This window comes from Siniperca chuatsi, linkage group LG21 (genome assembly GCF_020085105.1).
Source record: "Siniperca chuatsi isolate FFG_IHB_CAS linkage group LG21, ASM2008510v1, whole genome shotgun sequence".
Lineage (NCBI taxonomy): Eukaryota > Metazoa > Chordata > Actinopteri > Centrarchiformes > Sinipercidae > Siniperca > Siniperca chuatsi.
In genome coordinates, this window is record NC_058062.1 from 9,871,551 (window position 1) to 9,893,961 (window position 22,411).

Genomic DNA, 22,411 nt, shown 5'->3' on the forward strand with positions numbered 1-22,411 from the left:
TTTATATATAAACGCTGACCAGTTGTGGAGGAAGTATTCAGATCCTTCTCTTAAGTAAAAGTAGCAATACCACAATGTAAAAATACTCCATTAAGTGAAGTCCTGGGTTCAAAATTTGCATCAGTAAACATTTAAATTTGGCCGGAATTAAAGTACAAGATTAAGTCATGTATCAGCATGCACTGTAAATTAAATGCATACTCATTAGTCCTTTATTTTGTTCTACCCCAAAGCCCATCAATGTGCCCAAAAAAGTAAGGCATTTGATGGTCACATTATTAAGAAAGTATTTAATTAGATAAGAAATATTGATATCAGAGTCTGATCAAATAATTGAGTTACTGTCTAGTATAGATCAGCAGCAATGTCAAAAACCTGCAGATATGTTCATTGTTTACATACCTTATTGCACCGTAAAGGGACAGTTCACCCCGAAATCAAAAATACGTATTTTTCCTCTTACCTGTAGTACTATTTATCCATCTGGATTGTTTAGGTGTGAGTTGCAGGGTTTTGGAGATATCAGCCGTAGAGAGGTCTGCATTTTCTGCAGACGTTGTTGTGAGCAGTTTCATGTAGGAACTATTGGTAGAAAGAAAATAGTTCCTACATGAAACTGCTCACAACAAATCTGTGGATTATCTTGAGTAACTGGATTATTATTTCTGGAAAGAGACATTGCTATTTTTCAAATGTATTTTTTTGGCGCTTTGAGGACCACAAGTCGAGTGCCATATTGTCCCATTACAATGAAAAAATGCAGACATCTCCAAAACTTGGCGACTCACACCAAAGTAATCTAGATGGATAAATAGCACTACAGGTAAGAGGAAAATAATGTATTTTTGATTTTGGGGTGAACTGTCCCTTTAAAAGCAGCCTGCATTATATACAAAAAGGCTGCAATGAGAGGAACATACTAGTATTCTATGTAAATCTATGCAGAAAGAAAAAAGGGAAATTAAGTTTGGAAAATAGTTTAGTTGTTTGCTTCTAATTATTGTGACTCGAGACAATTTCTTTCCAATTGTTTTTGAAGTCTTGTTTCCAGGAGCATTAGCCACATTGGAAAACAGAAATCTAAAGAGTGTCGCATCACATGATTTTGCTCGAAGTTCCAAGAGCACTTCAAGTGCCCCACTGCAGTAACTTCGTAAGAAGATTACCTCTCAGCTATTTAAATCTAATTATGAAAGAAACACTTTCTTCCTAGTCAGTACTTTTTCCAGTCCTCAGTGTAACTCTTATGATGGGGTGGCAATAATTAAAAGCATGAGGCCTTTTCCATTAAATACTGAAATAGAGCTACATCAGATTTAATCTTAAAAGTAATTCCCCCAGGATACATGGTTTGCACATACATTATTGGAGCACAATTTTAATATGTTTAGTGATGTCTAAATAGAAGCTTTGCAACACATCCGCAAATGTTACATCAACAATATGAGCCTTGAATGCTTAGCTCCTGTTTGAACGAAATGTTCCTTTTAAAAACAAAACAAATTCCTACCCAGTTTTCTGGGGCAGCGTTTCCACTGCCAGATAAAAGTCACTGCAACAGGTATAAATCCATTTTTATTACAACTGCGTTTTCAAGACAATGTAACAAATGTTTCTGAGATAAGAGACCAGCTTGTCACAGCCAGAATTGCTGGTGCATAACTCACAAACACTGAAAACCTATGCAGTGTGACAATAGCAAAACATCCAAAAATCATTTTGTATACCAAAACTGTCAGACTGCATTGGGTCACAAGTAGCCTCTTGACAACGCTGACTGAAATACAAATCTACAGCATTACTTCCTATAGCCTCAAATATGATGAGTAAGCCAAGTGAACACCTGCAACTATAACAAAAAATGGGCATTGGGAACTCTTCCAAATTAGCATTTCCTGCAGGGCTATTGAATTACAAGTTGTTTTCAAAATTTTTACAGCCCCAATCAGTCATACAAACTGTTCCTTGAGTGTACTTACAATACTACATGTACAACTACAACACGATTTTAATATTTGAACGGAGACATGTATACAAGTATGTAATCTGATCAGAAACATTGGGTTGCAAGACACCCATCTACTAGTCATCCTGAAGCCAACAATGTGAGACTTGAATGCTCAGCTCCACTTTCAAATAAATGCCCCGTTTAAGAAACTATGCTCCTCCCCCGTGTTTTCTAGGGCAGAGCGTCCTGTCAGAGAAAGATCTCTGCATTTAGTAGGTGTACAAAAGTGTTTTCACTATTAACTGTTTTACAAAATGTTGTTCAGAAACAAAGTCAAACTACATCAGACTTCAGTTACAGTTATCATGTAACCACATATTAGTATTTCATAACAGAAAATTGCTCAATTGTACAATTATCTTGAGCTTCATACTTGAGAACGACTGACACCATATGGCCAATACTAATATAGCTCATATCTTTGTATACTGTACTACAAACATCCACCAGGAAAACACATAGAAGGCACAAATGCTGCCATTTTGTTTTTCACTCATGTCTTATTCTATTAAAATAAAGTGGATACAACTGAGCATTTACACAAATTTAAAAATGGAGGCTTTCTCTCTACAAGAAAAATCAGAAGACTGCATTTTGCAATATTCAGTGAGGGAGGGCTCTTTCAGTCATCTTTAAGTCCACCAAAGACAGCTGTGGGGACACTCTTCTGTTCAAGTTGCACCTCTGGAAAGGCCAAAATAAGAGGACAATTAGCACATGCATGTTCATGAATAATACATGTTTAAACAAACAACAAAATGTTTCCGTTTTACTACTGAGGCTGGGCCTGTTGTGTCGCTCACCATCTGGTCCCTGGTTTTCATCATCTTCATCCTCGTCATCATCATCAATATCGATCTCATCAGGATTGGCTTGTTTGGAAAGCTCAGCCAACTCACTGCGAGAGGTGTCACTCCTGCATAGTCAGATGCAGAGAATAAAGCTTATGTGTCTCCATTTCCTTTGGAGCATGTAGTTCAAATTTATAAAAAGGCATAACTTTTCACAGATACTTTTCACTGGAGAAAAAAAAAAATACAAAAGACAAACCTGACAAAGAGAATCTTCTCTTTGGGCTTGGGTTTGTCTTGCTCGGCCTCTGCAGCAAGCTGCTGTGCTTTCTGCTCCAGCATCTTCATGTCATCAATTACCATTTGGCCAGGAGCAAGATCTGACACTGGACACAAGACGAAACAAATGGTTGGACAAACACAGAAACATTAGTAAAAATATATTAGTACATTAATTCTTGTGCAGTTCTGGGGTAAATGTGTAGCATGTGTGGCTACCATATCAATATAATTTCAAACATCTCCCCAATGTCCCATACAATCCATACAGTTCATGGTACTAGCCCAGGATGGGTTGTCAGCAGCAAACAAGTTAGTGCAAGCTCTCTCACCTGTGGAGCTTGTTGTGGCCTTAAGCATCTGAGAGGACATAAAGTTGACCTGGGTGTTGTATGTGGCCTGGACACTGCGTTTGATCCTCAGCATTTCTCTAATAGTGTCCTCATTTCCATGGCGGATCTCAAATTCTTTCCAGGTCTGCCAGAAATTAGCAGTCACCTGAAAGATCAAGTTCATAAATATATCAAGAAGAATTCTGATATGCACATCACTGATGGAAATGTGACATTTTATTCAGAAACAGGTAATGGCAGGAGGTGGTTTATCTCACCCTGGGGTCACAGATCTGGGAGCAGTAGGAGTAGATTGCTCTGGCCCGATCAATCTCACCCAGTTTACTCTCCATGTCAGCAAATCGCAGACACATGTCCCTTGCATGCTCATCAGGAAGGACCTGTATAAATACAAAAGGTACAATCCAGATGTTAGTTATTTTAATAATGAATAGAACAAACAAACATAATGTATGTGTTATTTAAAGTATTGCAGAAAAAGCTTAAACTAGTGCATGCTAAGCCTTTCCAAAGGATTTCCAGACATATGAACAAATCAAATTGGTCTAGGCTTACTTTGAGCCAGCGGGGGAAAATCCTGCAAATGAATAAACACTGAATGGCTTTACAGAACCGCTTCACAGCAAACCTTGTTATTTTGATGGGTCAGAATTAGTAGAAGGATTTGTGTAATAATTCACAGATAATTTGAAACTATAAGATACGAAGAATTTCTTTTTCTACAGTACATGTCTGAATGATGTATACATATCAAGTGTACACACTCTCCCCTATTCTTTGGTGTACAGCATGTCACTGCACTACTATTACAGAATCCAGACAATGGTTTATATGCCAATTTCTTACTTCTCTTTTGCCAATTAACAGTATGAGTTGTACTAAGTGATCAAAGCAATGGTTTGAAATTCTTCAGACAAAATACATGATTAAAGACGCTATGGGTATTCATCATTAAAAGCTACTAAAAATCCTACCACTGATGATTATCATCTTCAGTATTGCATCTACAAGAACCACCTGAAAATCAAATGAATTCACAGAAAGAACAGAAAAAAGAAGTTTCAATATGATATGTAGATATATCCATCAATGCTTTTACCATGTACCTCAATAGCTTTCTGGTAAATTGCTCTGGTATATGTGACTCCATAAATTTCAGCTGCTCTCTTGATGTAGATATTAAACATGTGATGTCTCTCCTCAGTGTCTACTGCCTGCGTTGCTCTTTCATAGACAGCCATGGCGTGTCGTGCCAATCCATATCCCTCCTCCAATTTGGCATACAAGAGGTAAATGGCTGGAAAGCAAAGCACAGTGGTACATTCGGCTTCAGTACATTTCATAAAGCAAAAACGTAGAAACAACTTGAAATATATATAGAAATTGGCAATGTAATTCTAACAAAGCTACTTACTCTTGGCAAACTTGGCAGGGCAGCCATCCAGGGCTTGTTCAAATAAATCTCTAGCTCTCTCCAGCTTCTTGCCCCCATAACGATCAATGAACTTGGTGAGGTAAGTGTTCCAGATGTCATAAACATTTGGCCACCTGAAGAGAGCGATACCACGCTCATATGCCTAAAAAGGTATTGACAAAGACATTGAAGAATTGTTTAAATGGGTGGTATGTTGACCAAGGCAAGAATACATATTTACATTAAATGTTAGTTTAGTTAATTAGTGGCATGTTATTACTTTGAAGCTTTCCTCAAAGTAGTTGTGCTCTTCAAGGAACATGGCATAATTGATGATGATCTGTGGCGTGGCGATGCGGAGGTCAATAATGCGGTCATACACTGCTTTTGTAGACTGAGGAGAGAAAAGAAAAATTGGAGAAGAATTAGACTAAACATATACAACTCACAGAGATGAATGACAGTTTCAAAGACACACAAAAGCACAAAGTGGATCAGGATTCTAAGACCAATACTAAATATCTGAGAGTTTACCTGCCATGTGATGTATCCTGCATATCCTACTGCATATCATTGGCTCATATGTACTAATAACACCTGTAAACACAGACATGTAGTGAACATACCTGGAAAGTGCCAAGACTCTCCTCTAAGTCTGCCAGCATAGACCAGACCTTCAAGGACTTGTAGACTCTGTTTTGGACTGGCTCAGATGCATCAAAGTACTCAGCTTTCTTGGATGGGATGGCTGTAGCTTTCTATATTCAAATCATTAAAGAAAACATATCACGCATACACACACACACACACACACACACACACAGTATGTTTTTATGTATTTGGAGGAAGACAAAATTTGCCAAAGTTGTTGTAGTTTCTCAGTCGTACCACTAGATGTTACTAAATATCAAGTGTAAATGGTGCTAATATTTTACTGACTGAACCTGAACCAATGACTGCAGATGACAAAGTGTCTCACCCTCAGTATGCGCAGTGCCTGTTCATAGTTCTCATGGCGTAGCTCCATCTCTCCATATTCACACCACACTGCAGCAAGGTCATCCACCTGCTTGTAGTTCACCTTGGTGGCTTTCTCAAAAATCGTCCTGGCCTGAGTGACAGTCAGTCAATGTAAGACATATCAAGAATAAGAAAAAGCATCTGATCTGAATTGCACAGGGTTTCCAGAATCCTTTTGGAAAGACTCCAGTGACTTACATCATCCAGCTGCTCATTTTCCTCATAGAACTTAGCAAAGGAAACCCAGAGAGAGTGAGGCTTCCCTGTGGCCTTCATTGGATCCACAGTCTGAACAGCCTCAGTGTATGTGTTGATGATCTGCAGAAGACATGGTGAGCATGGATCCAGTAGTAATGTACAATATAAAGGCAGTGTTAAGACTATGTGGTGTTTGTTACATTTTATACTACTATGAATTGAGTGTGCACTGTCCCTGTCAAAAAAAAAAAAAAAAAATCAAAAATACATGTAGAAAATGGCCTAAAACTCACCTGCCGTGGATTGCCCTCATACAGTTTTACCCGTTTGTGCCACTCATGGACATTATGAGGGTTCTGCCGTAGTAGTACACTGTTCAACAAGAGGGGCCGCCGGGCTATCAGCTGCTCAAAGCGGGCCAGTCTAAGCTCCATGTCTATGTCATCTGGGAGGACAGGGACAAAGAGTAAGGCATGCATGACAAGAGAAGTGAAAGCAAGGACAGTTGCCAATATTAATGAATCCACACACACACCATCTTCATCCTGCCCCATCTCAGCAGTGGTCTCCATCTTCGCTGCAATCATGCTCTCTTCAAACTGGGCATAACTATCAAACACTTGTGTGAAATCCCTTACTGTTACCACCGTAAGGATGGCCTCCTCATACACATCACGGGCCTGAGAAAGTAACAAAACATTAATAGTCATTGTTAGTCAGTCAAACCAGCACACAGTAAATTAATGTTAATGCAACTGAGCCGAACTAACTAGCTTAATGTAAAACAAAGGAGCATTTTGAATAAACGACAATAAATGTCAATATATTGGTAAGCACTTTGTTATGGACAAAAATGGAACAATTCAGAAGAAACACACCTTCTCAAAGTGACCACTCCTGATATAATAGTCAGCTAAAGAGCACCAGAGTTTTCCAAGTTGGTCAGTGAAGCGAGTGAGGCCTCCTCGGATGATGGCTCCTACATTCAGAGAGGTGACCTTATCAGGGTTCTGGGAGATCAGGTCGCATAGCTCATGCCACAGCTGTCCAAGAAATAAATGTAGAAACAAGATTTATCAATTTTCCTGGTCAGCTAAAAAAAACAAAAAAAACAAACAAACAAATAAAAAGGCCATTGGGTGGTGCTTGGGATGAGAATAAAATCTTACTTGATAGTTAGACTTGCCCTCTTTAGACACAAAGCTTTCGTCGTTGACAACAGCTGCTAGTCGCACAGCTGCTTCATCCAAGCGGCCAACAGACCGTAAGTAGTCTATGTATTCCTCTGCATTCTCTGGAGAAAGCTACGCGGTACAAAGAGCAGACAGCACATTTTGAGGACATTTTCATTCATGAAGAAAAAAAAATGAAAGCTTTCCTTTACAATAGTAATTTCATCTATAAATACTAATCTATTCTCTTGTATGAATAAGATTTTTAGTAAATGTGTTGCCTAATACACATTAGAGCTCTATACAGTATGGTGATAAAGCCTTTTGGGTGATTGGTGAAATATCCTCAAGACTAAAACAGCAAATTCAGTAGGCTGACTGAGGATCTTCAGACATTTACAGAAATTGTAAAGTGTATCATACCACATTGTGACATCATACTGCATCACATCCATTGTGATGCAGTATGATGTCCAGTGCCACTGAAAGTGTGGAAATACAATCAGTGCAATCAGAAACCTTAAGTGACATCATTTGTGTACTATGCTCTCACCTTAAGGTACCTGCGGTACACCCGGATGGCTGTCTCTGGCAGGGGCAGGTTACGGACAAAGCGGAGATATAGAGGCCAGATGCGTGGGTGCTGAGTAACAGGAAGAGCTCTAAGTGCCCGGTCAAATGTTTGCCGACTTCTTGTGATCTTGCATTGAGACACAAGGAACTGGCAGTAATCAAGCCATATTCTAGGCATCTAGTTTAAGGAAAGACAGATGGTTAGTTAGTAGAAGCACAACTTCCACAGACCACAATATAATATTGTTTTGTACCATCAAGTGGTTCAGTATGGAGTTCTATAGGAAGTATTACCTTATGCATGAACACCAGTGCCCTTTCATGGCAATTATTGACTTCTTCATAGCCTGGTTCAGTGATACATTTCCCTTTGACTTGTTTCCGTCTCTCTCTAAGATAATTGTACCACAGCTTATAGCTGTAAAAAAATAAATAAAAGGATTAAACCATAAGCAAATAGTAGTTGTACAAAATCTTAAGCCATATATGACCATCTTGAACACCATCACCTAAATGAAAGTCAAGATACTTATCCAATTCTTCTAACAACGCACAACAGTGCTTGTCACATTTTAACCAGTGACGATGCTTGATAAGTTTCCCATCTCAATCGCAAGGCCAAAATATTCTTGCATGTACTGATGGGGTTGCAATAATCTGTGGATTTGCAGGTATCCGTAACCACCTGCTTTTAAGTACAATGTCGATGCTTTCTTTATAACGTCCCCCTGTAATGTTAGTTACCTGCCCGGCAGCTCTTTCAGAGCCCGCTCATATATCATGTTGAGGGTGGATTTCGGCCCATTCTGTTTGAATTCGATGTAACGCATCCAGCACTTGACTGAGTATGGGTTCCGGATAATCTCCTCTTCATAAGGCAGATCATCGTCATCCTAACAGAGCCAAGAATCACAGCACATAATACTTAAAGTTCAACCGCAATTACTTTTGAAAGAGATACGTTTGCTAAAGCTAACATTAGCGCGACAGTGTCACGTTACTATAACGTTAACAATTTATCATCCGTATATTGTAAATTAAACGTGAGTAAATTAACAATAACTATTATGAGTTCAGAATTTAAATACTTTAACCACAATTTAGGAGCCAAGCATGTCTGACAACAAATATCTCTGATCCCTAGCTTACGAACCATAACAAGCTAACTTCAACACTGTTACACACACACACACACACAGCCAAGCTAACTCTCCAGTAAAAGTTAGCTAGCTAACACTCGTTGTCAACAAACGCTAAAAGATAGCAATATACTGTTTGGTGTAACTTACAAACATAACATCAGTTTGTCCGTTTAACGAAGGCATTTCTTCCAGGAGAGAAAGGCCGTTCGAAATAAAAAATAATGCTAACTGTAGCTAACACTAGCCTGCAGACTTTTTAAAGCATGTAGTCTTCAGTGATACTTCCTTCCGGCTTCGTCACAGAGTACGCTAAGACGTAACACTCGACAAAAACTACATGCCTCAGAATGTTTGTAGTTCGAACGTGGTACTCAGTCAGTAAGCATTGAAAGAAGAGTTTTATGTTGCGCGCACAAAATATGGATCCTGTATCATTTGTCTTATTTGTGCATAATCTGGCATTGCAAACTCTCTCTTTTAAATCATATTGTGTCACCTTACCACTGGCAAAATTAACCTTTATACATAGGCTGAGCATACCTGCCTGCTGACATCATATTAAAATCTGAAACATACAGTAATGCACACATGTGCACATTCATTAATTTATATGTTGACAATGTTGTTTTATGTTAACAATATGTTAACAAAACCAGAGTCACATAGTTTTTCAAGGACACCAAGTTTCCATAACAGCCTTAGAATCAAATGTAGTACAAGGATAAAGATCTTTGATATCTGAGTGGGACTTATTATAGGTCTTATCTCAGCCTGGTTGGCAAATGTTCTTCTTGTCCTTTTAAGGCAAGGTGTAATACCACTTGAACTTTATGAAAAGGGCCTTACATTCAATTTCATTTGAGGAATATGAGATGTGCCAATGTCCTGCAACTATATACCAGCGCCTCTTGGGTGCTTCTCCAAAATTAAGTTCCATTCCTGGCTATGAACATGTTTAACTGCAAGGGTAAGTAGAGACAACCTCTCATTATAAAATAATGAAATCCTTCTCAAGTAAGTCAGAATCTAAATTAGAGTAAATTGTTTATTGGAACAAATTAGTGGTTCAAAAACCTGCGTATGTATTGCACAGCATCTATTTTGGGACATACTTTGGACATTACCATCATACTTATGTTTAATGAGCAGAAATAAAGTCCAATACTCCACAAAATATGTTGCATGATATTACTAATATTATGTGGCATATTCTTCAGAATTAATATATGCCATGTGAGGGATTTTAAGTTACAATGCTAAGTGTTTTTTCTTAAACAACAAAAAACAAAATGGCCATGATATTCAATTTTACTGTATTTCAAAGATTTGAAATGTTGACAAGTTCTGACACTCAACACCAATGACATTTGAGTGTATCTTAAGGGCAAAGAGTTTATGGGTTCAAAAAAGGATGTCATGGCACAACTCCCTTATTAGATGATTTAAATATGTATTTGTCAAATTAGTTATAGTTTGATCTCATTGTGTATCATACAGAATGTACGATATACAGAATGTACAATGCCTCATGCAATAGCACAATTTGAAGCAGTTCTACTAGCTTATTTGCTTCTGTTTCATTTTTAGTTTAACTAAAACTTACTAAAATTCTGATCCTAGCTTGATGGATTAATTTAAGATCTTCAGTTATTCAGTTTTTTTTTGTTCGCTATTTTGATCACTATTTTGACAGTAAAGCAATAGACACAAAAACATTTGCTTACTAAACCTGCAATGTCACCAGATGGGTCTTAAGATGACAGGGATGCTTGACCAAATCGAGTGGTGGACTGCTGCTGACTGGGCAGTTATGAACTCTATAAAAGCAGCAGCTTCAGACTCCTCTGAGAACTGACAGGCACCCCACACAGGTTAGTGCTTTGTGTGTTTTTATGCTCACCTAATTTGCATTTACTTAAAATTACATTAATGCCATGTGATTTTTTGTCATCATGTTTTTCATGTCAAACTTTCTTGAATCGATAATATTAAATATGTTACTTTCTATTGTAAAGCAAGGAGCAAAATACATTTTGCAACTACTTTTAATAGTTAATTTAGAAAAGCTTTACAGTGAATCTGTTATTTGATATTCTTTGAAGTATCAAAATACTTTGGAATCACTGGACAGGCTATGAAAATGGTTTTCACAGTGGTGTAGTTACTTATGTAACAGGTAATTGTAAAAGCTTATGGAGCCATGAAAGTTTGTTAAAAAACATTACAAGTCATATAGTGTGACTGCTGTTTACTGTTGTGAGCACTTGACAGTGGAAAATGTTTAAATTGTGAGTCCTCTTCAATGATCATCATGAATCTTTCTTAAATAGCATCCTTAGATAACAACAGATCTGTGCGACTCAGTTGGGATAAACTAAGGTAAGACATGTCTGCAATAGCACTACTCCTAATCTCTAATATTACTACATAATATTCAGATACAAACACTACCAAAATCATTACTTAAACTATATCAAGATGAAAAATATTCAAAGTAATTCAAACTCATCTCATCTTTTCAGTCCCGAATAAAGTGCCGCCATGAGCACAGACGCAGAGATGCAGCAGTATGGGCCTGCGTCCATATACCTCCGCAAGCCAGAGAGGGAGAGGATTGAGGCTCAGACTGCTCCATTTGATGCTAAAACAGCCTATTTTGTGGCTCATCCTGATGAAATGTATCTCAAGGGTAAACTCATCAAAAAAGAGGGTGGCAAAGCCACGGTTGAGACACTTACAGGACAGGTAGGTGGATGAATGCTTTATTTGCAATTCTTGTGAACAGTGAAATAGGATGACATCCCATAAAAGATTATTTGAAGTCTGTCATATTAAAACTGAACATTTTTTTACCGCATTTCCTATTCAGACGATCACTGTGAAAGAGGATGATATTCATCCCATGAATCCTCCAAAGTATGACAAGATTGAGGACATGGCCATGATGACCCACCTCAATGAACCTTGTGTGCTGTATAACCTCAAAGAGCGTTTTGCATCATGGATGATCTATGTGAGTGTTTAACTTAACACTTAGATCAGCATGAACATACAGATAAAAAAAAATAAACAAACTTTTTAATAGTGGTGGTTTCCTTTCTCTATAGCCAGTACTCTAATTGAAGTTCAGATTAAAATTATATATATGTCAAATGTAGAAGCAATTAAGTTTAGAGAAAACTTTCTTCTCTTTCCAGACCTACTCTGGCCTGTTCTGTGTCGTCGTGAACCCCTACAAGTGGCTTCCTGTGTACGATGCTCAGGTTGTTGGGGCATATAGAGGCAAGAAGAGAGTTGAGGCTCCACCCCACATCTTCTCCATCTCTGATAATGCCTATCAGTTCATGCTCACTGGTAAGAGATTTTATTTTGAGAAGAGGACACATGAATTTATCTTTATATGACACTCAAAACAAGACACAGCAGATATAACATGACGTGACTGTATTTCGACCATATTTGGCATTTTATGAGACATTAAAGTATTTATTCATTTCAGATCGTGAGAACCAGTCTATCCTTATTACGTGAGTAATATACAAATAACTGAATAACATTATAGGATATTGATATATATGATTCAAGATATCTCTCTCTTCCCCCAGTGGAGAATCCGGTGCAGGAAAGACTGTCAACACCAAGCGTGTCATCCAGTACTTTGCAACAATTGCAGTGGCTGGAGCTAAGAAGGCTGAGCCAGCAGCTGGCAAAATACAGGTAAAAATGGCTTCCTTTAATGAAAAACATGGTCAGAGAATTGTCTGTTTATGGATTCTTTACAGTCTATTTTAATATTTTTTGTAGGGTTCGCTGGAAGATCAAATCATTGCAGCCAACCCTCTGCTAGAGGCTTATGGAAATGCCAAGACTGTGAGGAATGACAACTCCTCTCGTTTTGTAAGCGTTCAAAGGGCAAAAAATAAACATAACCTATTTGAGCTGCATTTGAAGAATCCTGCTAACTTAAATCTGTTATGTGTAGGGTAAATTCATCAGAATTCACTTTGGAACCACTGGCAAACTGGCATCAGCTGATATTGAAACATGTAAGTAATTTTCTACATTTTACTCAGTCACCTTTGTTTGAATTTACACTTGGGTATGATGCTAGTTTTGGAAAATGTTTAAAAGACATTTGTTGGAACTGTACAATATTATGCATGCAACATATTGTATTGGGCCCTTGATTTGTTCATCTTAGATTTGCTGGAGAAGTCCCGTGTCACCTTCCAGTTGTCTGCTGAGAGGAGCTACCATATCTTCTATCAGCTGATGACTGGCCACAAGCCTGAGCTCTTGGGTATGTTACTAAACAAATTTGAAATTGAAATGTAAACAATACCAGAAATAACACTATGTATTTCTATTGTGCTCCTCCAGAGGCTCTTCTGATCACCACCAACCCCTATGACTACCCAATGATCAGTCAGGGTGAAATCACTGTCAAAAGCATCAATGATGTGGAGGAGTTCATTGCAACAGATGTACGACAACAATGTAGTTAAATAGACTGGGGAAATGTTTCACATACCAATAACTTTGCTTCTTTTACATTGCAGACTGCAATTGACATCTTGGGCTTCACTGCTGAGGAGAAAATGGGCATCTACAAGCTGACTGGAGCTGTGATGCATCATGGCAACATGAAATTCAAGCAGAAGCAGCGTGAGGAGCAGGCTGAACCTGATGGCACTGAGGGTAATTGCTAAAATAATGCGTTCTCATCATGCAAGTAGTCTGGTGTGTAAAATAGCCTACTACTCAAGCCAATGTGTACTTAGTACTCATTGTCTTTCTTTCCATCAGTGGCTGATAAAATCTCTTACCTCCTGGGCCTGAACTCAGCTGATATGCTGAAATATTTGTGCTACCCCAGAGTCAAGGTCGGAAATGAGATGGTGACCAAAGGTCAGACCGTGCCACAGGTAATAAAAAGAAAATGTGAAGTTTGAAAAACTTTCAGATTTGGGACATGTTTGCATTTTGGTATGAAAAGGTTATTCTGAGAACAATAATAATATCCTTGTTTCTAGGTCAGCAATGCTGTCAGTGCTCTGTGCAAGTCCATCTATGAGAAAATGTTCTTGTGGATGGTCATCCGTATCAATGAGATGCTGGATACAAAGCAACCAAGACAGTTCTACATTGGAGTGTTGGATATCGCTGGATTTGAGATTTTCGATGTAAGTTAAATAAAAACACATCAGTAGTAATATATATAAACACTGCATGCCCAATGAACTGATTATCTATCTGTATACTGTAGTTCAACAGCTTGGAGCAACTCTGCATCAACTTCACCAATGAGAAACTGCAACAGTTCTTCAACCACCACATGTTTGTTCTGGAGCAAGAGGAGTACAAGAAAGAAGGCATTGAGTGGGAGTTCATTGACTTCGGTATGGACTTGGCCGCCTGCATTGAGCTTATCGAGAAGGTAAGACAAATCTGTCAGGTAGAACTGAAATCCTGTTTTCTGACTACCTGCTAAATTGTTGATTCTTTTTAATTTGACAAAATTTCCTTTCAGCCAATGGGCATCTTCTCCATCCTTGAAGAGGAGTGCATGTTCCCCAAGGCCTCTGACACAACTTTCAAGAACAAGTTGCATGATCAGCATCTCGGCAAGACCAAAGGCTTTGAGAAGCCAAAGCCTGGAAAGGGCAAGGCTGAAGCTCACTTCTCCCTAGTTCACTATGCCGGTACAGTGGACTACAATATCAATGGCTGGCTGGAAAAGAACAAGGACCCCCTGAATGACTCAGTTATTCAGCTCTACCAGAAGTCTTCAAACAAACTGCTTGCATTACTATATATAGCCCATGGTGCAGCCGACGGTAAGAAATGAATCAGTACAAACTGGCAATGCGCTAATTTATGTTACTAAGCTAAAACATGCAGTTTTAATGTGGAGATAAACCTGTGCAGAAACAAAGGAACTGAATTATAAAATTTCACTCTCCACAGGGAAGAAAGCTTAAACACTTCTACAGTGTTAGAGTCCCATTAATGAAATTCAATAATTTTGTAAAACAGAAGCTGCTGGTGGTGGTGGCAAGAAGGGTGGTGGAAAGAAAAAGGGCGGTTCCTTCCAGACAGTGTCTGCTCTTTTCAGAGTATGTAATGTTTCATATTTTTGGATAACAGTTAAGAACCTCGTCTTAAAATACTGATGACCTATTATCTTGTGTTGCTGATCCACAGGAGAACTTGGGCAAGTTGATGACCAACTTGAGAAGCACTCACCCTCATTTTGTCCGTTGCCTGATTCCTAATGAATCAAAGACCCCAGGTAAGAAGCCCACAGTCCACAGCCTACTATTTACACTGCATGTTACATGATGATACAAAGCAATATTTTAAACTATATGAATGTGCATTTTTCAGGTCTCATGGAGAACTTCTTGGTCATCCACCAGCTGAGGTGTAACGGTGTGCTGGAAGGCATCAGAATCTGCAGAAAGGGCTTCCCCAGCAGAATCCTCTATGGTGACTTCAAGCAGAGGTGACAATAATTCAGTTTATAGCATAACAAATTCAAATGATTTTCCTAGAAGTATTGTGAGAGTTGAGAATGAGATTGAGAATGCCAGACCAAGAGATGAAATACATCTAAGTGACAACATAATTTTCTCTTGTAGATACAAAGTATTGAATGCCAGTGTCATCCCTGAGGGACAGTTCATGGACAACAAGAAAGCTTCAGAGAAACTGCTGGGCTCCATTGATGTGGACCACACTCAGTACAAGTTTGGGCACACAAAGGTACATCCTTATAGACAATATTAACAGATTTAGTCGTCCTGTTGTATCAACTGTGTGCTGATGACTGATTTCCTTCACTTGACAACATAGGTGTTCTTCAAAGCTGGTCTGCTGGGTACCCTGGAGGAGATGAGAGATGATAAACTGGCTACGCTGGTGACCATGACTCAGGCTCTCTGCAGAGGATATGTCATGAGGAAGGAGTTTGTTAAGATGATGGAGAGGAGGTACGATTCTCATACAGTACACTAAACTGTACTGTCCAATTATATAGTTTACAGATATTTTTGTTAAATTGTTATCCTCAGCAGTTCTACAAAACCACATTTCAGTAGAAATGACACTTTATCTATATTCATTTTCCAGGGAATCTATCTATTCCATCCAGTACAATATCCGTTCATTCATGAATGTGAAAAACTGGCCATGGCTGAAACTGTACTTCAAGATCAAGCCTCTTCTGAAGAGTGCTGAGACTGAGAAGGAGCTGTCGCAGATGAAGGAGAACTATGATAAGATGAAAACAGACCTGGCTACTGCTCTGGCCAAGAAGAAGGAATTGGAGGAGAAGATGGTTTCCCTGCTGCAGGAAAAGAATGACCTGCAACTCCAAGTGGCTTCAGTAAGTAGGAAACAAAAGCAAGTGTGATTCTATCTCACACACACTAATTGAACACTATTGCTCACATTTTCAGATATCTAGGTAAGATACAAAGATACACACATATTGGTTCTTACCAAAGTTATAGAAACAAACAAAGAAATAACAAACTAACTTATTGTATGTTCAAAATGTACTATAGGAAGTTGAGAACCTCTCTGATGCTGAAGAAAGGTGTGAGGGGCTCATTAAGAGCAAGATCCAGCTCGAGGCCAAACTCAAAGAGACAACTGAGAGACTGGAGGATGAAGAGGAAATCAATGCTGAGCTGACTGCTAAGAAGAGGAAGCTGGAGGATGAATGCTCTGAGCTAAAGAAAGATATCGATGACTTGGAGCTCACCTTGGCTAAAGTGGAGAAGGAGAAACATGCCACAGAAAACAAGGTGCAAATGATTTTAAACCTACAATCTTTTAAACATAGACTATATGTATACACATAAAGTGATGGAAATAATGCACCTTTCACATAATTTCAGGTGAAAAACCTGACAGAGGAGATGGCATCTCAAGATGAATCTATTGCCAAGTTAACCAAGGAGAAGAAAGCCCTCCAAGAGGCCCACCAGCAAACACTTGATGATCTCCAGGCAGAGGAAGACAAAGTCAACACTCTGACCAAGGCCAAGACAAAGCTGGAACAGCAAGTGGACGATGTAAGAAAAAAATCCTGTGATAGTGTGTTTTTAAGCCAAGTAGCTTGTGTTTTAAAGTTGACATTCCATGATACAAATTCAAAACAATATTTACTGTTAATATTTCAACATTATCTTAAAAGCTTGAGGGATCACTGGAACAAGAGAAGAAGCTCCGCATGGACCTTGAGAGAGCCAAGAGGAAGCTTGAGGGAGATCTGAAACTGGCCCAGGAATCCATAATGGATCTGGAGAATGACAAGCAGCAATCTGATGAGAAAATCAAGAAGTAATGCATTCAATTCCATAATGCACCATAATTATCCTGAGTCATCTAAAAGTATAACAGCAAAAAATACTTTTGTTCTACTCTTCCAGGAAGGAGTTTGAGACCAGTCAGCTCCTCAGCAAGATTGAGGATGAACAATCTCTTGGTGCTCAGCTACAGAAGAAGATCAAGGAACTCCAGGTAATGTGTTTGACATGAATAGTATCAATTATCAGTGAATCAGAAACAACATGTTAGAGTATGCTCCAGTTAATAAGCCTTATTGATATTACTCTAATCAAATCTAGGCTCGTATTGAGGAGCTGGAGGAAGAGATTGAGGCTGAGAGGGCTGCTCGGGCTAAGGTAGAGAAGCAGAGGGCTGACCTCTCTAGGGAGCTTGAGGAGATCAGTGAGAGGCTCGAGGAAGCTGGTGGAGCAACAGCTGCTCAGATTGAGATGAACAAGAAGCGCGAAGCTGAGTTCCAGAAGCTGCGTCGTGACCTTGAAGAGGCCACCCTGCAGCATGAAGCTACTGCATCAACTCTCCGCAAGAAGCAGGCTGACAGTGTTGCAGAACTAGGAGAGCAGATCGACAATCTCCAGCGCGTCAAGCAGAAGCTGGAGAAGGAGAAGAGCGAGTACAAGATGGAGATTGATGACCTCTCCAGCAACATGGAGGCTGTTGCCAAAGCAAAGGTGAGGGTTTGTTTACAAGTGAGGGATTGCGTTTTGCTATGCTCAGAAATATGAACTGTAACTAATAAATAATTTTAGTAACTTTATAATACTCAAATACATCATGTTTTGTTGCTTATAGGGCAACTTGGAAAAAATGTGTAGAACTCTTGAGGACCAGTTTAGTGAGCTCAAATCCAAAAATGATGAGACTGTTCGCCAGCTGAATGATATTAATGCACAGAAGGCCAGACTGCAGACAGAGAACGGTGAGTCACTTGCAATAAAAACTAGTAATGGAAACCAGTAATGATCATTTTGATGAACACATTTACATATTGTCATTCAGGTGAGTATTCCCGCCAGCTTGAAGAGAAAGAAGCTCTTGTTTCCCAGCTGACCAGGGGCAAGCAGGCCTTCACTCAGCAGATTGAAGAGTTTAAGAGGCACATTGAGGAGGAACTGAAGGTATTACAATAACTATATTCTCCACAAAATACATCATAACATAAATAAATAAAATAATAAAACAAACATCTTGTGGAAGTTATCAAGAAAGTTTTATGGTACCTCAGGTCCCTATTTACAGTGAATGATATAAAGGTCAATAAATAAGGTATCTTGTCCTTCTCAACAGGCGAAGAATGCCCTGGCCCATGCTGTTCAGTCAGCCCGCCATGACTGTGATCTGCTCAGAGAGCAGTTTGAGGAGGAGCAGGAGGCCAAGGCTGAGCTGCAGCGAGGAATGTCCAAGGCCAACAGTGAGGTGGCTCAGTGGAGATCCAAATATGAGACTGACGCTATCCAGCGTACTGAGGAGTTGGAGGAGGCCAAGTATATAACCCTTTCTACTGTTCCATAAATGAAATCATTTTTAATACTTTGTAGTGTAGGTCGGTAGTCTTTGTATAAGTATGCAAGCAAAAATATATCCTTGCTTGTTCACTACAGGAAAAAGCTTGCCCAGCGCCTGCAGGATGCTGAAGAGTCCATTGAGGCTGTGAACTCCAAGTGTGCCTCTTTGGAGAAGACCAAGCAGAGGCTGCAGGGTGAGGTGGAGGACCTCATGATTGATGTGGAGAGAGCTAATGCTCTGGCTGCCAACCTTGACAAGAAGCAGAGGAACTTTGATAAGGTAAATGGTTAAACTGGTAATTAAAACCAGTTTTAATCGCAAGAAACACACATCAATATAATGAACTAATCATTTAATTAACCTATACAATTCTAGGTCCTGGCAGAATGGAAACAGAAGTATGAAGAGGGCCAGGCAGAGCTGGAAGGAGCTCAGAAGGAGGCTCGTTCTCTCAGCACTGAATTGTTCAAGATTAAGAACTCTTATGAGGAGTCTCTGGATCAGCTGGAGACCATGAAGAGAGAGAACAAGAACCTGCAGCGTATGTGAACTTTTATACTTGAGAGAAAATAATAATAATTATATACCAGCTCTTAAAATGTGTAATTTGCTTTGTTTTGTGTTGTTTTTTTCTGTAGAGGAGATCTCAGACCTGACTGAACAGCTTGGTGAGACTGGAAAGAGTATCCATGAGCTGGAGAAAGCCAAAAAGACTGTGGAGACTGAGAAGACTGAAATTCAGTCAGCACTGGAGGAAGCAGAGGTACAACAACATCAAGAGTTGACAGGGAGTCATAAAAGCCATCCACCAGTCAGTCAGTTCTTGAGTTGGGCTATTCAAACTTGTATCATGACAATGATAAAAGGTGTTGGATGTAGCACTTTTGCCTCACACTTTGGTTTGGCAGATTGATATACCACCAAAAACAACATGATTGTTCTTACTGAAAATCGAATTTTGTAATTTTAACGTCTGGGTGATCTTTGGAATGCTCATATGTATAATTTAATCTCTGAGAAGAACTTAAATGAGAAGGAAAAAGAGGTCAATTAGTATTATTAGCTTCTATCACATCACTTTAAATGTGATAATATGTTTAGGGGAAATCGTGTTTGATTTATTAACATCATAATTTAATTGTTAAAATTACACCAAGGCTTCACTGGAGCATGAGGAGTCCAAGATTCTCCGTGTTCAGCTTGAGCTCAACCAGATCAAAGGTGAGGTTGACAGGAAGCTGGCAGAGAAGGATGAGGAGATGGAGCAAATCAAGAGGAACAGCCAGAGGGTGATGGACTCCATGCAGAGCGCTCTCGACGCTGAGGTCAGGAGCAGGAATGATGCCCTGAGAGTCAAGAAGAAGATGGAGGGAGACCTGAATGAGATGGAGATTCAGCTGAGCCATGCCAACAGGCAGGCCGCTGAGGCCCAGAAACAACTGAGGAATGTCCAGGGACAGCTCAAGGTAAGGTTTATATGACCATTTTGTTAAAAAAAAAAAAAAAACAAGTAAAAAGAGTATGGATGGTTCATTGTTTTTTTTTTCTTTTGCTGTCAGGATGCCCAACTGCACCTTGATGATGCTATCAGAGGACAGGAAGACATGAAAGAGCAGGTTGCCATGGTGGAGCGCAGAAATGGCCTGATGCTGGCTGAGATTGAGGAGCTGAGAGTTGCTCTGGAACAGACAGAGAGAGGACGCAAAGTGGCTGAGCAGGAGTTGGTTGATGCTAGTGAGCGTGTTGGACTGCTTCACTCTCAGGTTTGTTATATACAAGAGAATATGTCCTCCAAATAAGATATATCAGAATGGTTTATTAAATATCATTCTTTAAAATACCAATATTTAGAACACCAGTCTTCTGAACACCAAGAAGAAGCTGGAGGCTGACCTTGTCCAGGTTCAGGGTGAAGTGGAAGATTCTGTTCAGGAAGCAAGAAATGCTGAGGATAAGGCCAAAAAGGCTATCACTGATGTGAGTTTACATCTCTATCTCACCTGTTATGTTTTTGGTCTACTTCCATGCATTGAAAATGTTAAGTTTATTATAGATTATGAATGAATTAGATAACATTTTATCATTTCAGGCTGCCATGATGGCTGAGGAGCTTAAGAAGGAGCAGGACACCAGTTCTCACCTGGAGAGGATGAAGAAGAACCTGGAGGTCACAGTCAAGGACCTGCAGCACCGTCTGGATGAAGCTGAGAACCTCGCCATGAAGGGTGGCAAGAAGCAGCTCCAGAAACTGGAGTCCAGGGTACGCACTGCATGTAGTATAAATGCTTATTTTTCAGAATGTACATTAGACATTCAATGAGTCAAATAAATTCAACTGTATTTCTCTGCTTTTCATCGCTGTACTGAAATTCTTTTATAAAATTTTGATGAATTATCTATCATCACATCTCAGGTGCGTGAGCTAGAAGCTGAAGTTGAGGCTGAGCAGAGACGTGGAGCTGATGCTGTTAAAGGAGTCCGCAAATATGAGAGGAGAGTGAAGGAGCTGACCTACCAGGTAATTCATTTCACAAAAAACATAGTACTTTGAAGTCTCTATTTTCTTTCACTTACAATCCTTTATCTTTGTAGACTGAGGAGGACAAGAAGAATGTGGTCAGACTTCAGGATCTGGTGGACAAGCTGCAGCTCAAAGTCAAGGCTTACAAGAGACAGGCTGAGGATGCTGTAAATCAAATACATCATTTTACACATCATTTACAGTTAATTAAATAATAACATCACTATTAACTGTCTTGTTACTAAATCTATATAATCACAATCCCTTCACAGGAGGAGCAGGCCAACACTCACATGTCCAGGCTCAGGAAGGTCCAGCATGAGATGGAAGAAGCTCAGGAGCGCGCTGACATCGCTGAGTCCCAGGTTAACAAGCTGAGGGTCAAGAGCCGTGATGCTGGAAAGGTACATTAGTTGTTTGCATGATCCCATCATCAATTGTGTTGACATTAGAAGTCATGAAATGATTTGATGCTGTACACTTACACTGTTGATAGTGTAAATCAATATCACATCTTACATAGTACCCAAATCATTTCATGTTTGAATTCCTACATGAAAAGAGAAAATAACTTGCTCTGTAACTTGATTCCTAAATTTGAAATTTTGCTATGCTAATTGATTTTCCCCTCTTTTTTTAGTCTGAGTCTGCTGAGTAAGAGTCACCATCCAGTTGAAGCCTTTCAAAGAAGTTCATAAAATATGAACTAGTGTTTGGGGGCTCATTGACATTTCAATAAAGATGATAATTGTCATCACTATCCCTGAATCCTGTCATTTCCTTTCTGATGGCTAATTTATTTGGTTGCTCAGATAAATATTTAGTTCAAAACTAAGTAGGGCAATTAGCCATGCTGTGATGTCTTGTGGTACAGTATCAGCAGCACTGTACCACTGTGAGTTTGTAAGTACAACATGTCCCTTTGAAATGTTGTGAAGTAAAAGTATAAAGCTGCACAAAATGGAAATACATGTGTTTGTAGATGTACTGAGCATACAAGTGGAAACCTTAGATTTCCAATATGGTGCCTTCAGAGGTATTAATCGTTATTAGTATATTAATTGGTACTGCTTTTAAAA

General features: G+C 39.2%; 2 protein-coding genes across 2 annotated transcripts; one reads left to right on the plus strand and one right to left on the minus strand.

Annotated features, from left to right (window-relative positions):
- Positions 1-1,557: 1,557 nt before the first annotated feature.
- Positions 1,558-9,258, minus strand: xab2 (XPA binding protein 2). Its single transcript, XM_044181740.1, has 19 exons — positions 9,098-9,258; positions 8,553-8,701; positions 8,103-8,226; positions 7,789-7,986; positions 7,233-7,367; positions 6,942-7,106; positions 6,599-6,743; positions 6,357-6,508; positions 6,064-6,183; positions 5,825-5,956; positions 5,472-5,603; positions 5,126-5,239; positions 4,846-5,008; positions 4,538-4,728; positions 3,689-3,811; positions 3,411-3,576; positions 3,059-3,185; positions 2,812-2,924; positions 1,558-2,692 (listed from the first exon to the last, which is right to left on the minus strand). The coding sequence occupies exons 1-19, from the start codon at positions 9,131-9,133 to the stop codon at positions 2,631-2,633; spliced, it is 2,547 nt and encodes an 848-aa protein (XP_044037675.1). The 5' UTR covers positions 9,134-9,258; the 3' UTR covers positions 1,558-2,630.
- Positions 9,259-10,756: 1,498 nt separating this feature from the next.
- On the plus strand, positions 10,757-22,092 carry LOC122869103 (myosin heavy chain, fast skeletal muscle-like). Its single transcript, XM_044181737.1, has 41 exons — positions 10,757-10,821; positions 11,281-11,329; positions 11,473-11,695; positions 11,820-11,963; positions 12,148-12,304; positions 12,450-12,477; positions 12,556-12,667; positions 12,755-12,847; positions 12,933-12,996; positions 13,152-13,250; positions 13,331-13,434; positions 13,510-13,648; positions 13,757-13,875; positions 13,984-14,133; positions 14,217-14,387; positions 14,481-14,787; positions 14,987-15,066; positions 15,155-15,242; positions 15,338-15,455; positions 15,592-15,715; positions 15,806-15,942; positions 16,082-16,337; positions 16,519-16,761; positions 16,855-17,031; positions 17,154-17,299; positions 17,389-17,479; positions 17,587-17,976; positions 18,098-18,224; positions 18,305-18,423; positions 18,593-18,789; positions 18,907-19,090; positions 19,187-19,352; positions 19,450-19,574; positions 19,969-20,277; positions 20,371-20,574; positions 20,663-20,788; positions 20,901-21,071; positions 21,225-21,329; positions 21,404-21,499; positions 21,605-21,736; positions 21,973-22,092. Exons 3-41 carry the CDS (start codon positions 11,492-11,494, stop codon positions 21,988-21,990), a joined length of 5,820 nt encoding a protein of 1,939 aa, XP_044037672.1. The 5' UTR covers positions 10,757-10,821; positions 11,281-11,329; positions 11,473-11,491; the 3' UTR covers positions 21,991-22,092.
- The last annotated feature ends 319 nt before the right edge of the window (positions 22,093-22,411 follow it).

Excerpts from the sequence above, each read along its gene's own strand:
- xab2 (XM_044181740.1), bottom strand. The coding sequence starts at position 9,133 with ATGCCTTCGTTAAACGGACAAACTGATGTTATGTTT. Across the intron at positions 8,702-9,097 it reads GACAAACTGATGTTATGTTT|GATGACGATGATCTGCCTTA; the intron begins GTAAGTTACACC and ends TGGCTCTGTTAG. Across the intron at positions 5,957-6,063 it reads AAAATGAGCAGCTGGATGAT|GCCAGGACGATTTTTGAGAA; the intron begins GTAAGTCACTGG and ends ACTGTCACTCAG.
- LOC122869103 (XM_044181737.1), top strand. The coding sequence starts at position 11,492 with ATGAGCACAGACGCAGAGATGCAGCAGTATGGGCCTGCGTCCATATAC. Across the intron at positions 15,716-15,805 it reads ACAAGTTTGGGCACACAAAG|GTGTTCTTCAAAGCTGGTCT; the intron begins GTACATCCTTAT and ends TTGACAACATAG. Across the intron at positions 21,500-21,604 it reads AGAGACAGGCTGAGGATGCT|GAGGAGCAGGCCAACACTCA; the intron begins GTAAATCAAATA and ends ATCCCTTCACAG.